Consider the following 13852-nt stretch of genomic DNA (forward strand, 5'->3'; position numbering starts at 1 on the left):
CATTTTTATTCATTCTCTCTTACAAGTAAATCATCAAATTTACTTGAAGTTCATTCTTTCTGCAAGTATTAATTAAGCGCCTCCTGCCAGACTTTGATTACACTAAATGTAGGGAAACCACCAGTGAATAAAGGAGGCTTACATCCTTTTCTTAGAGAACTCAGAGGTCGTGAGGGATGCAAGCATGTGATGACGGTGGAGGATGGGTGAGGACTTTTTTTTTTTTTAAAGATTTATTTTATTTATTTATTTATTTATTTATAAAGCACTGGGTACAGACAGAAGCGCGGGAGAGTGAGAGAATTCACCAGGGCCAGAGCGGGGAGCAGAGCAGGCTGAAGGACCGAAGTACACTGCTGAGGGGAGCAGCGGGTGGCAGAAGAGGTCTGCGCTCCATGCAGGACCCTCCTCCGGAAGCCAGGGAGCAGCCAGGGATCGAACTGGCGCTGCAGAGGCTGCGGGCAGCTTGGCAACCCAGCGCTCAACCGCTGCACCACTGGGGAGGCCCAGGATGGGTGAGGACTTTATGGGGAATCCTAGGTTCTCCCTAGCATAAGTGTTTCTATTTTTTTCTAAATTTTACATAGAAGAACTGGGGTACAGGCCAGAGGTGTGTGAGGTGAGAGGATTCACCAGAAACAGAGTGGGGAACAGAACAGGCAGACTGACTGAAATACACTTTTGAGGGGAGCAGTGGGCAAGACAGGAGAGGTCTGCTGTGCCATGTGGGTCAGCTCTCTGGTTGGGGATTGAACTCAGGCCATTGTGGTGGGGTAAGACTTAACCCCTAGGCCACCAGGGAGGCCCATAAGTGACTTCTAGACTCAAGCCTAAAAGGAGCAGGAATGATCCTCATGGGAGGACGTGCGGGGGTGGGGGATGGCTTGAAGCAAAGGTGGTGGGGTGGTGTAGCAGACACTGGGAATATCACTTTAAGGACATTCAAGACAGGGTGCTAAGAGGACTAAAATGAATTTTAAAAAGCAAACTGAGATCAGATGTTTCAGTGTCTTGTTTAGGAATCAATAAACAATCTTAAGAACAATGGAAAACACTGAATCATTTTCAATAAAGGGATTACCAGGATGAGATTTGTTTTGAATTATGCCCTCTTTGGATAAGAGTCTGTTGTAATTCAACTGACAGGTGACGCTGGCCACATCGAGGGTATTGGCAGTGAGACAGAGGGAAACCATGAGTTGAGAGTAGCGGTGACTCTTGTCTACTCTTTTTGGGAGAAGTTGACTTGAGCTGCCATGGCACTGGGTTGAATAGGCACGTGCTTATCAAGTCTAAACCTCAGCAGAGAGATCTGAATTGGAAATAATTCAGGGGAGGTTGCTTTGTATTATTTTCAGCATTGAACCAAAAGACAGCATAAAAGCTTTCATTTCATTCAGTTCTGAGCAAACATGTTAAAGCTACAAAGCTTACTTGACTGATGGTCCATGTACACGTGAGTAAATAAGATTTGGCTCCAGATGACAATTACTACTGGTACCTCTTCCTTTCATCTCACGAGACACAATGTAATGGTAAACATCAATCTAGACACCGCAGACTTAGCCAAAAGAAAAAGTTCACTTTTTCCCTGTGGGGAAAAAAAAAACAACTTAAATTATTTTCCCTTCATCTTTGCTGCAGGTGTGTGTGGTGTGTGGCTTGCTTAGCCTCCTCATAGCTACACTCCTCATAGCTAAACAAACATGCTCCGATGTGTGCTGTTTATAGTGAAAGTATCCCCAAACTTGAATAGCATATTCATGTGTAATGAGCTAAAATAGACTCTTCTGTAGTCTGTGCCTTGATCTGTGTTCTTTACTGGAAAGGTCAACAACACAAAGGATACAAAGAGTAGAATTTGGCTTCCTTTATGAATTTCACACTATTCCAAGAGGCCAATTTAAAACCTCCCTTGCACTGCTCACACACGATTTGGATAATTTATCTTTCTCGGCAGAGGTAATAAAAACATTCTGGAGTGTGATTCCTGGGTGGGGGATTGATGTGGAATCACTGTTTTATGGTTTTATGTGGTTGTTGGCTGGCAGATATGGTGGTTTCATTTGATCACGCTCTCATTCCAGATAATAACATTCAGCCACTGTCTATCTTCTCCATTAAAATTGGCAAATTACATAGCACGGTGTATTGTTTACAGACTTAATAGATTTTTCCTAATTAACATTAAATTGTAATGTGGGTATTTCCAAATCTAATTGATAAATGTCTACAGTTAACTTCTTTTTTTTTTTTAAGATTTATTTATTTTATTTATACAAGCACTGGGTCAGAAGCGCAGGAGGGTAAGAGAATTCACCAGAGCCAGGGCAGGGAGCAGAGCAGGCAGAAGGACTGAGGTACACTGCTGAAGGGAGCAGCAGGTGACAGAAGGGGTCTGTGCACCATGTGGGACCCGCACCTGGTGGCCGGGGATCGAACCGGCGCTGCAGAAGCTGCGGGCAGCTTCGCAACCCAGCGCTCAATCGCTGCGCCACCGGGGAGGCCCTACAGTTAACTTCTAAAAGAAACCAAGCTCATAGACAAAAACTGAGTTACCAAAGAGAGGTGAATTAAAATCTTACTCATGATTATAATAATTTGCTGAAACAAGCAATTCTTCTGGATTTTGCATATATTTCAATCATTGACAGTCTTCATTCATCCTTTTCATCTGCTCATGACATAGAACCCGTTAACATGCATTAAAAACATCCAGTCATACCGGATGGTCTCACTCATAGCAGGAATCTAGAAAACTTAAATAAGGGACCAGGAAAATGAATATCTGTAAGAAAGTGAAAATCATAATCAACAAACAACTATGAACCAGAGACACTTTACGAGGGGAGGGGGGCGGGGGGAGGGATTGGGGTCAAAATAAAGGGGTTGCAATTGTTTGGGGAATATAAAAATAAAATTAAAAAAAAAATTTAAAAAAAAATCCACTCATATACCTTGAGTGCTATTTACAACTCAACTCATTACCTGAAGGAGTTTTACTAATTTATTTAAGATTCTGTCCAAATGGTAACAAATGGCAACAAATATAAACAACATTTTAAATTTTAGAGATTTTTTAAAAAGGTGTCAAGAAATTGAAATAACAATTTCAGTTCTCATTCACCTACACTGAAAGGATATAGGTGTTAATATATACCTATTTCTGTTTGTTCATGGCATAAGAAGCTAGGTAATTGACAAGAGTTGTTTTTATTATAAAAACTATTAAATTGTGTTAGATCTCACAGGTAATTGTTTATTTTTTAACAGAAATTATTATAATTGATTAATGGACCCTTTTTTTCCAGTTGTCATGTGTGGAGTACTGATTAGGAGATAAGTCACATACATAATATAATCTGCTGATTAAAAAGAATTCATTTTAGGAAATAAATACCTTTTCATATGCCTTCTATTAGCTGCTGGGGTAAAATGGAGAGATTGAAAATTAAAACCCTTTTCCTTTCTCCCTCTTTCTTTCTACTGGTGGTAACAACATCCTATACAATAGGTAATATAACATGGTTTGATCATTCACATAAATCATAATTTATTGCTTGTTGCATATGCTGTACACTCCTACCTCTCTCTCCTCCTTGCTCACCTTCTCTCTGTCTCTCTCTCTCTCACACACACACACACACACACACACAAAGCACATGTCAGACACATATTGAATGTTCTATGTATGGTGACTATTATCCTTATCTTTTATTCTTTTTTATTTTTTTATTCTTTTTTATTTTTTTATTCTTTTATTCTTATCTTTTATTCTTTTATGATAACTTGGATTTAAAAAAATTCAATGTATTATATAGGGCTATCTAGCTATCTATCCATCTATCTACTTATCTATCTCAAATCCTTGATCTGCAGTTGACAGAATGGGCACAAAGAACACAGTTTTGTCTCTAAGTTATAGAGCTTTGAGTGATTAGCAGTTGTGCACTCACATGATCTCATTCTGTTCCACTTCCAGATATATCTGTGAGGAATAGGGAGAGGTATCATTATTTATTTATATAATAGGTGGTCCTCCCACTGCTCAGAAGCCTAATTTGTATGATGTGGTTTGCCAGGAATGCAAAGCAACTTGGGGAGCTACTTGTTGGCTACTGATGATCAGACCTCTGTAACAACTATAAAAGCCTTTTAAGAGACACACAGATGTGCCTGGTTTGGCCATCTGGTCAAAATAACCATTTTGGGGGCTGTTTTCACCTTTGCCCCCTACTTAGGCTTGAGAAATGTAAGGAATTTATTGGTGTGTATTTGAGGTCTGCTTTGACTAAGATAACACGTCCATCTGTACACACACACTCACGTGCCCAAGCACCGTCCAAGTTGAAAGGATGAGGAGGTGAAGTATGCTGTAGGGACATTTATCACTCCTTAAACCAAAATATGCAAACAAAATTTCCAAGGTGGATTTTGTATTATTCAAGAGTTTGGGGGAGCTATATATACTTTTTATCATGTCCTCATATGACGATACAAAGAAAATACAATTTCCACTTTTATTAATGATAATTTACTTGGGGCAGGAAAATTAAGAATGCTCACTCAATTTGAGCAGTGCACAGAATGATTTTCCTTTAGTTTCGAGCCATGACTATTGGATTTTGTTTGATGTTATGTGCTTGGTAATTCGATTAGATGCTCTGAAACATACTGGATATCTCCTAAATGGCTTTGTGTTTTAAGAACATGGGTATGAATTGCATGACCTTTTATACTTAGTTCTTTTGAGTCTTGTAAAACCAGACACAGATGACTAAAATGTCTCAAGTCAAAGGGCTATTCACTGTATATGTGTATTTTCTTGATTAATTTTTCATTGTTAATGGTTGCATATAAAAAAGTTCTCAGTGGATAAAGTATATGCTCTATCTATTTCTCCAACTTATTGTGAGTCTATAAATATTTAAAAATAATTGTTTTATTTTAAAGTAAGCACAGACAATATCACTCAGTTTTCTTTACTGGTCAGCTAACTGCTATACCTCAGACTTCTGGTCACAATCTCACAAGATCAATTGATGGTCACCTGTGGAATCATATAGGGAGCAATGGCTAGATCAATTCATCACCAATCCTGGAAAAAATACAAATTCTCCAGTATGTGTCCTACTTTAATCACCTAAATCACATCACTTTTATACATATTTGATGTCTGATTATTTCTCTACTGGGACCCCAGTTGGTTTAGACATCCTCCTAACCTCCCAGGTCGTCTACAACCATGCCCTGGTAATGATGACAAGATCCTGCTCTAAGCCTCCAGGACCCATATGTAATCAATTTCACTACACCAATAGTTGCTAGCTCTCGTGGTTATTTCAGGCCAAAGTACACTGGATTATGGCCCATCTAGGTGGTTAAAAAATGTCATGGTGTAAATAGTCTCCAGGATGAAGATTCACTAAGGAATAACAAAATGAATAGTAGGGTCAAACTCATAAAATGTCATTCTACTTTGTCTTGTTTCATTTTGATTCTATTTTTACCTTCCAGGAAGTCCATATAGAAACCATTTATAATCCCACATAAAGTCAAATAACACACACCACCACATTAGAATGTTCCACTGGGCACTTACCATATCTATTTTTGTTTTTTAACAGAGGCATTTTGACCTGAAAACTATAGAAATTCTCCTCTTAAAGAAATGTTTTCTTGCTAATGGGAAAAAAATATGTGATGATGATAAGAACCAATAAGATAAATATAACTCCTATTTGGAATTACATCAGTAGAATTTGATGTGGGAAAGGAAATAACAGAAATGGTTTCTTCTTTGTTTTAATAGAACCCATATTCTACTTTGGCGACGTCAAGTACTCAGTAGATGAGAGCACAGGCTATGTGGAAGTGCAGGTGTGGAGGACTGGCACTGACCTGTCCAGGTCTTCCAGTGTCACTGTGAGATCAAGGAAGACAGAGCCTCCCTCTGCCGATGGTGAGCAGTTTCATTACACAAAATGTGTTAAAGCTAAAATATTCTTATTAAGACAGTCTAGTTGAATGGATTTTTTTTTCTGAAATTGTGATAATCTGGCAGGTAAATCTGGACTGTATTGATACTGCAGGAAAATACATTAGGGCCCCAAATCAGAAGATAAGTGACAAAATATAAGTCAAAATCTTTACATTCTAATGCCTATATTTATCTATCTGTGAATTCTCTCTCTTCACTTGGGAAATCTAGCATCATTGACTATTATGACACCATATACAAGGCAAGAACAATCTTGATGGTCACCCTCAAAGCAATCTAGTGACATTGAGTGTTATGCAGTGATGCCTGTCCACCTCAGTTCCCTCCTTATTTTAACAGATGTCCCCACATATACTTCAAATCCCAAAGCATTCTCCATACTTCATAATACAATCTGTCCCATCTGACATATGATTACCCTTTATTCTGGAATCTACATCACCACAAAAGTGATCATATAGTTTAGGGTAAGCATAAAATAAGAAAATTACTTTTTTTCTCTTCTAAATTACCAAAAACACAAATTCTTTTTCTGTATTCATACACACAAACATACACATCACAGACAAATCACACATTTATCATATAAAACAAGTGGCTTCCACCTCATCTTAAAAGTTACCCTTAAGTTTCATCTTTTGTAATGCAGTGGGACGAATATAATACTTTGCATGAAGTTGTTGTCCAGTAAATATTTGTTAACCAAATTATTTATTTTTAAGAGACAATTTGAATCAGAAAGAGGAGGGAAAAGGTAAAGAGGCAGAAGAAAAGAAAAATGCAGAGACACAAAGAGATTATTGATAGAGATTTTTAAAAATGAATTAAAGACAGATATATTCATTTCATACTCATAAGCAGATAAAAAGTGAGCATTCCAAGAGCAAAAGTTATGAAAATTAAGAAAGAAGCAATAATCTTGGACTGTTTTCCTCCATGCCCAGTCTTTATAGTTATTATGCCTAAAGATTAACATACTGTTTTATTTTTAACTACTTTAAGCATAAATAAAAATGTGAGCCCAAAGTATGTACCACCCTGGCCTAAAAAATAATAATCCAAAACCCAAATATGTCTTTGAGCATAGAGGATTGACCTCCTCCCCTGGAACAAGTGTGGGTGAAGCTTGTAGAACAAAATCTTGAATCTAAAATTTGTTGACTTAACCAGCAGACAACCACTCACCTAAACAGGATCTTCTGTAGGTGCTCCTAAAAATAACCATAGATATTTAGTAATGTTTGTAAAATTTAAACAGCTATATTTCATATAGACATTCATGATCATCATCTCTTTTATTGACATGCGATTATTTTATTCTTCATTCCAAAATAAAGATGGGGAAATTATAAGCTAGAAAGTTAAAATAACTAAAACTGAAATAGCTCACCAGACATACTTAAAATAATGTTCACAACCTGATCTTTATTCTCCCATATCAATAGCCAGTGTTGATAATAATGTAAAATTTGTTAAATACAAATTTCTGTAATGTTATGCTGGTCTGTGTTTTTAAAGTAATTATACATAAATCTGCATAATGTATGTCTCATAATTTTGTTTAAATTTAGTCAGTCCCCAGTTGAGTAATTCTTTTGTTGCTGTCAAAGCTGGAACAGACTATGTGGGAATCAGTCGCAACTTAGACTTCGCACCTGGAGTCAACATGCAGACTGTTCGTGTGATCATTCTGGATGATCTTGGACAACCAGTGCTGGAAGGAATTGAGAAATTTGAACTGGTGCTTCGTATGCCAATGAATGCAGCACTCGGAGAGCCCAACAAAGCCACAGTGTTCATAAATGACACTATCTCAGATTGTGAGTGCTTATTAATTTACAATGATAATGCTATGCTACAGTTTGTACAAATAACAAGTAATAAACTAGGATTTATATACTTGTATTAATTTGGTAGGGCTGCCATAAATATGTATTACAGATTCAGAAATTTATTGATTCACGGTTCTGAATACTAAGAATCCAAGATCAAGATTTCTACGAGGTTGTTTCCTTACATTTGAATTATAGATGGTCATCTTCTTTCTATGTGTCTTTGCAGCATCTTCTGTGTATGTCTCGTGTGTCCAAATTTTCTCTTTTTATGACACCAATTAAGCTGACTAAGGCCCACCTAATGATTTCACTTTTATTTAATTACCTCTGTAAAGACCCTGTATCCGAAGATTGTATTCTCAGGTACTGAGGGTTAGGACTTCAACCTGTGAATCTGGAGGGGACAGTTCAACCCATAACAATAGCCAGATTGGGCCTCCCCAGTGGCGCAGCGGTTGAGCGCTGGGTTGCAAAGCTGCCCACAGCCTCTGCAGCACCGGTTCCATCCCCGGATGCCAGGCGAGGGTCCCACATGGCGCGCAGACCTCTTCTGCCGCCCGCTGCTCCCCTCAGCGGTGTATTTTTTTTTTTTCTGTGGGACCCTCGCCGGCGTCCCGGGAACAAACCGACGCTGCAGAGGCTGTGGGCAGCCTCGCAGCCCAGCACTCAACCGCAGCGCTACCAGCAGAGGCCCCCCTCAGCAGTGTATTTCGTCAGTCTGGATGTTCTGTTCTCCACTCTGGTTCTGGTGAATTCTCTCACCCTCCCACACTTCTGACTGTACCCAGTGCTTAAATTAATTAATTAATTAATTAATTAATTTTAAAAAAAAAAACAATACCCGGGTTGACCAGGTCTTCTTTCTCTTCTTGATCATTTTGACAGAATTAATCTCTGAAGAAAAATTTTAGTCTTCCTTTCCTTGCAAATTAAAAAAGAGTGAGATTATAATTAATATCTTGATTGTGCCTCAAAAATTTCTTCACCATGGCTGGGAAGAACTACACAACATTTTACACAAGGCTGCATAGAAATTTGAGTGCCAAAGGTCTTTTTTTTCCATTTCTCAATACAAGACATTTTCTGTCACCTCTATACACAGACACTCCTGAAATTCCCTTAATAAGGTGCCAAAATCATTGTTTTAAGATACCCAGCTTCTGTATGCATAATGGGGTTCTCACATGTCATCATAAGGGGATTCTGAATAATCTTCAACCTTGATGATCTTGACATTGCTTGGAGGCATCCAACCTTTTGTGAATTAGTCCTATGTTTGATTGACCCAGCGTGAATATCACCTAGTTATTATATAGATGCACACTCACACACACGTAATTTCATACTTACCAATTTTTTCAACATAGTCTTGATAAACTATTATTTTATCAGGTTTGGAATCCCCAGAGTGCTAACTTTTAGGAAGCAGGAAGATTTCACTTTCAAGCCAAATGCATATAACCACAATATGGATTTACTGGGGGAATCACATTACAATAATATAAGCATACAATTAGCAGCAAAAAAGAAGATCTGGTAATGAACGTCTCTTTTAAAAAAAATTATTTATTCATACCAGAACTTGGGTACAGGCTAGAGGTGCAGGGGGGTAAAAGGATTCACCACAGAAAGAATGGGGAGCAGAACAGGCAAATTGAAAGACCCTGCTGAGGGGAGCAGTGGGTGCCACAAGAGAGGTCTGCTGTGCCGTGTGGGTCACCTCCATGGCCAGGGATGGAACTTGTGCTGCAGTGCCTGCAGATAGCCTCTTAGTGCTGTGTCTTAACCTCTTGAGTCACCAGGGAGGTCCCGGGTAATGAACCTCTTGGCAAAGTTTGAGAGACTGGCAACTGATCCAGAGAGCTCCGGGAATCCATCCTCTGCTAGGAGGAGGACATGCCTCTTCTAAAGCAAGAGTCTCCCAGAGGCCCTCAACATACTCTGAAGAAGGCTCCAGGATCACAGTCATGGAGTCCATGAGCATCTCAAATTGCCCTCAACTTCTGTACCCATATTTATTTCACTTCTTGATAAGACATCAGGACCACCTGTCAATTTTGAACTACAGGGGCCTCTTCACACAGCCAGATTTTTATCCAGCTTTGCCTTTTATATGTTGATCAGTGTCTTTGAACAAGTGGCTGATAACTTAAGATGCTCTATTGTAATTGAGCAACCCCTCCCCTCCCATCAGTCAGGGTCATTACTGTATACATACATACACAGTATATATGACAACTGTGCTTAAAAATGTGTATAATATTTAGTGTTATCAGAAATCCTGAAAAATACATGTTTCAGCAACATATTGATATAGATATCATAGTATCCAGTTGTTTCCACTTTTTAGCATTTCGTTGTATCTCTTTACTGCACAAAAATAGGCAGAGCAAACTTTCAAAAATGAGAACACTGAGAGTTAAGTGATTTGCTCAAAGCCAAAACATTGGCAAGTGACTGAGTGGAGATTGGGATCCAATTCTCATTTCTATCCCATTATCCCTTCTACTAAGTCACATTTTCTGAAATGCCATTTTTCTTGAGCAACCTTATGCTCACTTGATCCATATGTTTACTTGTTTTTGCAGTGCCTAAGATGCAATTCAAAGAACGAGTATATACTGGCAATGAAAATGATGGGCAGGTAGTGGCGATGATCCACAGGGGTGGAGATATCCAGTACAGGTCCTCGGTGAGGTGCTACACACGGCAGGGGTCTGCACAAGTCATGGTGGACTTTGAAGAGCGCCCCAACACTGAAATCTCTGTCATCACTTTCCTCCCTGGTAAGTTTGAGCTTATAATTTTTTTTGATTCATTAAATTTTTTGCACTATAATGATGTTTTATTTTTATTCTCTTACTGGTTAGATCCTCCAGTATAAATCTTTCCCATTTTTTAAATTATAAGTAGCTTATATGTCTATGTGACTTTGCTAATACATCTTTGGTCCCATTTATGCATCTGCTTCATTCATCCTCCACCTAACCTCCCTGCCAATTCCCTTCCCCGTACATTCCCCTGTCCTCTCCTCCCTCCCCCGTTCCCTCTGGTAACCAGTATATTTTTCATGAGGTCTAACAATTGCTTCTGCTGTGCTTTGCCAGTACATGTCTTTTGGTTATTTATATGCCACAGAGACATGAAACTATCCAATATCTGTCTTTCACTTTCTGAACTTATTTCACTTACCATCATAACCTCAAGGTCTATCCATTTTATCCCAAAAGACACTATTTTGTCTTTTTGAAAAACTGAGGAGTATGAGCTTGTAATTTGTATTTGAATTTTGAGGAATCCAGGGTTTTGGTAAGAAATATATGTGAGAGAAATACAAGTTCTTGACTTCAACAAGTTTATAAGGTGATTTCATACCCACTAATTGATTATAAGGTGAGATAGATTGTAAATGGTTCCATAAAAGTCCTTTTTATGTCCGTATCCACTTATTTATTAGCTTCCAGTGATGTGCTATATTGTTTTTCCAAAACTTATTCAGTGGCTAAGAGCAGATCAAATGTATAAGTTTTATGAAACTGAGAGCTGCTTAAATGTCAGAAATGAAAGGAAATAGATGTCATGTTTTAATCTGTACCCGTAGTCTTAAAATACTTGATCGTTTTGATCCAATAATTATACTAGAAACTAGTACTGCCGTCAAATTAACAATGACCAAACCAGCACAAAGCTGCTAGATTTGCTTTCTGATCTTGATGTTAGAAAATCATAAACAAAATTGGTATTTGCTTTTTCCCTTGCTTTTTAAGATGAGTGACAAAACTTAAAGACAGACATTTAAGAGATTCCTTGTATAAATCAAGATCTAATATTGCATGTGTTCCATTAGTCAATCATTCAGCAACTATTTATTGAAGGTTTAATAGGTTTAATATACCAGACACAGCTCTTTGCACTATTAATACAGCAAGGGGGAAAAAGCAACATCCTTGCCCTTGTGGTCTTATGTTCTTAGCAGACATCTTTTTTGGAGACTATAAGATAAGTCTCAAAAATGCTGTCATGGGCCTCCCTGGTGGTGTAAGAGGTCAAGCACAGCACTGTGAAGCTATCCATAGCCTTTGCAGCATGAGTTCGATCCCCGGCTGGCCAGGGAGCTACCCACATGGCACAGTAGATTTCTCTGACTCGCCCGCTGCTCCCCTCAGCAGTGTATTTCAGTCCATCTGCCTGTTCTCCTCCCCACTCTGCCTCTAGTGAATCCTCTCACCCCCTGCACCTCTGGCCTACATCCCAGTTCTTGTATGCATAAATAAATAAATCTTTTTTAAAAATGCTGTCATCATTGTTTCAGGTGAGATTGAAAAGCCTTGTGTCCTTGAGCTGATGGATGATGCGCTATACGAGGAGGTGGAGGAACTCCGTCTGGTTCTGGGCACTCCTCAAAGTAACTCTCCTTTTGGGGCTGCAGTTGGTGAACAAAATGAAACTCTGATCAGGATCCGAGATGATGCTGATAGTAAGAAGCTATTTCTGGTACCATAAATGGGAAACTGCAATAGATCTATGTTAAAGTTTTAGGTAACAGAAAATCACTTCCATTGTCTAACTAGGGTTTTAAAGTGATGAGAAATAGGGAAAAAGACTAAGTCAAAATAGGGAGTGAAATAAACCGTTAAAATGAAAGGTTAATGTTTGAGAATATGGTTTTTATCTAAATGCTGAATCCCAAACATACTTAGCTCCCCCTACCCCACAGCCCCCCATACATACACACACACACACACCCCCCAACCTGAGGTACTTGTGGTCAATCCAACAGTTTCCTCCCTCCTTCCCCACTCTCAGGGGGTTGCTTCCGTAAAACTTATGACACATAGAGCCCAGAGCACATGCTCCCTGGGAGCTGGTTAAGTTCCAGGGAAGGAGTGGGGCTATGCATACTCAGTCTCTGCTAACATATTGGGTGAGGGAAGAGAGAGGGCCTAGAGTGGACAGTCTTAGGTAGCAAACTCATCCACATGGACATAAAAATTAGATATGGAGAACAAGTATTCCTCTTATATTTTCATTTGTTCATGTTTCTCACAATTTTAGAGGCAATTATTAAATTTGGAGAAACTAAATTTAGCGTTAGTGAGCCCAGAGAACCAGGACAGTCGTCGGTGGTAAAAATTCCAGTGATTCGCCAAGGAGACATTTCCAAAGTTTCTGTTGTGAGAGTCCACACCAAGGACGGTTCGGCCACCTCCGGAGAAGACTACCATCCTGTGTCGGAAGGTATGAGGGTCCTCTCCAAAAGTGTGGGGTATGCTAATATGATGTGTTAATGTGAGAGACCTTGAGAAAAAGAAAAAAATATGCAACCAAAATAGACACACTCCTTTAAATGAATCTTCTTCGGAAAAACAAACACAATGGAATTGATTTCCAGGATTTTCCTTTTTTGTCTTACAGGGTATATGTTTTTAAACTTAGGGAAATTTTGGGCAGACATGCTAGATGACCTTCAGTGTTGAGTCTACTTTATTTTCAATAGGTTTTATCTTCATTAGCAGTTATCAAACATTAATAACATAAACAATAATGACTTTCCTGATATTTTCGATTACATTGAAAATGTACACAATAGTCACAATAAGTCCATTTAGTTTATACCAACAATCTAAAACTTCAAGCTAGAAAATGTTGTCATAATAGGAGCAATGAAAGAAATACCAGCCACAGAGGCATGAATTCTCTGGGTCTCAGGAGCTGTTCATACATGCTTTCCTTCAAATTGTGGACCTTTTTCCTTTACCTTTTATAAATAATAAAACAAATCAGTCTCTTTCTGGATTATTTGCTTGCACAAAGGTAATTAGTTGATGTGCAAGATAAATTTATAAGTTATTTGTAGTTCTGCTTGTCTACTTTGTTTCTAATTTTCTACCCCTTACTCCCAACAATCTTTTTTTTTTTTAAGATTTATTTATTTATACATAGAAGAGCTGGGGTACAGGCCCAGAGATGTGGGGTGTGAGAGGATTCACCAGAGACAGAGTGGGGAACAGAACAG

At 38.6% G+C, this 13852-nt stretch overlaps 1 protein-coding gene across 1 annotated transcript in view; it reads left to right on the forward strand.

Moving 5' to 3' along the window:
• FREM2 (FRAS1 related extracellular matrix 2) overlaps positions 1–13852 on the forward strand; it is a 165645-nt gene that overhangs the window by 121919 nt on the left and 29874 nt on the right. Inside the window, exons 7-11 of the mRNA XM_054701874.1 lie at positions 5813–5962; positions 7612–7821; positions 10425–10622; positions 12149–12313; positions 12892–13074. Coding sequence (XP_054557849.1) covers positions 5813–5962; positions 7612–7821; positions 10425–10622; positions 12149–12313; positions 12892–13074 — 906 coding nt within the window. The remainder of the gene's footprint in view (positions 1–5812; positions 5963–7611; positions 7822–10424; positions 10623–12148; positions 12314–12891; positions 13075–13852) is intronic.

The sequence above is a fragment of the Talpa occidentalis genome, unplaced genomic scaffold (genome assembly GCF_014898055.3).
Source record: "Talpa occidentalis isolate TD23 unplaced genomic scaffold, MPIMG_talOcc4v2.1 talOcc4.5, whole genome shotgun sequence".
Taxonomy (NCBI): domain Eukaryota; kingdom Metazoa; phylum Chordata; class Mammalia; order Eulipotyphla; family Talpidae; genus Talpa; species Talpa occidentalis.